The following is a 1,077-nucleotide window of genomic DNA, read 5'->3' as shown; positions in this document are numbered from 1 at the left end:
AGGCTTTATATAAAATTTTTTTTATACAGAACTGATTGAACATGACATGAACTTATAATTGAACTTATCATCACACGGGAATGGGTACACATTGTACTTTGGGCAATTTTACATATGAATTAAAAGCATTAAAATAGTTAATATATCAATATATCTATAGTTCGATGTCAATTATCGTTCTACATCAAGGATTTTCAATTGTGTTTTCGTATGTAATTGTGTTGACCGAACAGATGCGACCACTTCATTCATGAGACTGTGGCCTTAACAGAAGATTATCATCTATTATGTTTCTTGATAATAAATGTATTGCATATACACATTGCTAATAGATTGGTGGTTATATTTCTGGAAACGCCATTAATGATAACCCGTGTGATGTAAATTGTTTATTTGTCGTCATATGAATACAATCAATGTATGCCTTACCTTTCGTTTAGATCGTAACTGGATGGAATCTCTTGTAAAGTCAGCATTTCCTGGCGTTGTTCGTCGCCACAACAATACTCCAACAATAGTATAAGTCACAGATAAAATGCACAAAGGTACGATATATGTTAAGAGTAAAACGAAAAGAGTGAATATTTTTCGGGCCTTTTCTGTCGGCCACACTTCATCACAGGTAATGATGTGATAGTTTCCAAAGTACATATCTTCAGCACGACTGACCACTAACTGGACACTGGATAGCCCAACTGCACCAATCCAGATTCCCAACAGGACGTATTTTGCTCTGGATGTCGTCACTCGGGATTTTAAAGGGTACATGACTACTAAGAAGCGATCCGACCCTATGGCCATGTTGGTGAACACGCTGGCTGAAACGGATAAATGCTGCATACACAGCACTAATGGACACATGGGTTTAGAAAATATCCAGGTTTTTAACATCACAGATGAAAAGGTAAAAGGCAAACAAAACACAGCCATGATCAAATCTGCAATAGCAAGATTGATGAGAAATGGTCGAATATCCGTCCGACATCGCTTTCCTTTGGTGAAAACAATAACTACCAAAACGTTACCGGTAATTGCTAACATGGCCGTTAGAGAATAGAGAACAATTAATCCGATTTG

The 1,077-nt window shown here is 36.9% G+C and overlaps 1 protein-coding gene across 1 annotated transcript; it reads right to left on the bottom strand.

The window, feature by feature from the left end:
- Positions 1 to 402: 402 nt before the first annotated feature.
- Positions 403 to 1,077, bottom strand: LOTGIDRAFT_95265 (hypothetical protein; the record flags this gene model as incomplete). Its single annotated transcript, XM_009056326.1, has 1 exon — positions 403 to 1,077. A coding segment is annotated over one exon (675 nt), but the record flags the coding sequence as incomplete, so codon positions are not given.

The sequence above is a fragment of the Lottia gigantea genome, assembly GCF_000327385.1.
Source record: "Lottia gigantea unplaced genomic scaffold LOTGIsca_27, whole genome shotgun sequence".
In the NCBI taxonomy this organism is placed as follows: domain Eukaryota; kingdom Metazoa; phylum Mollusca; class Gastropoda; family Lottiidae; genus Lottia; species Lottia gigantea.
Note: the sequence above shows the minus strand (reverse complement) of the source record. Positions and strands in the feature narration are given on the sequence as shown.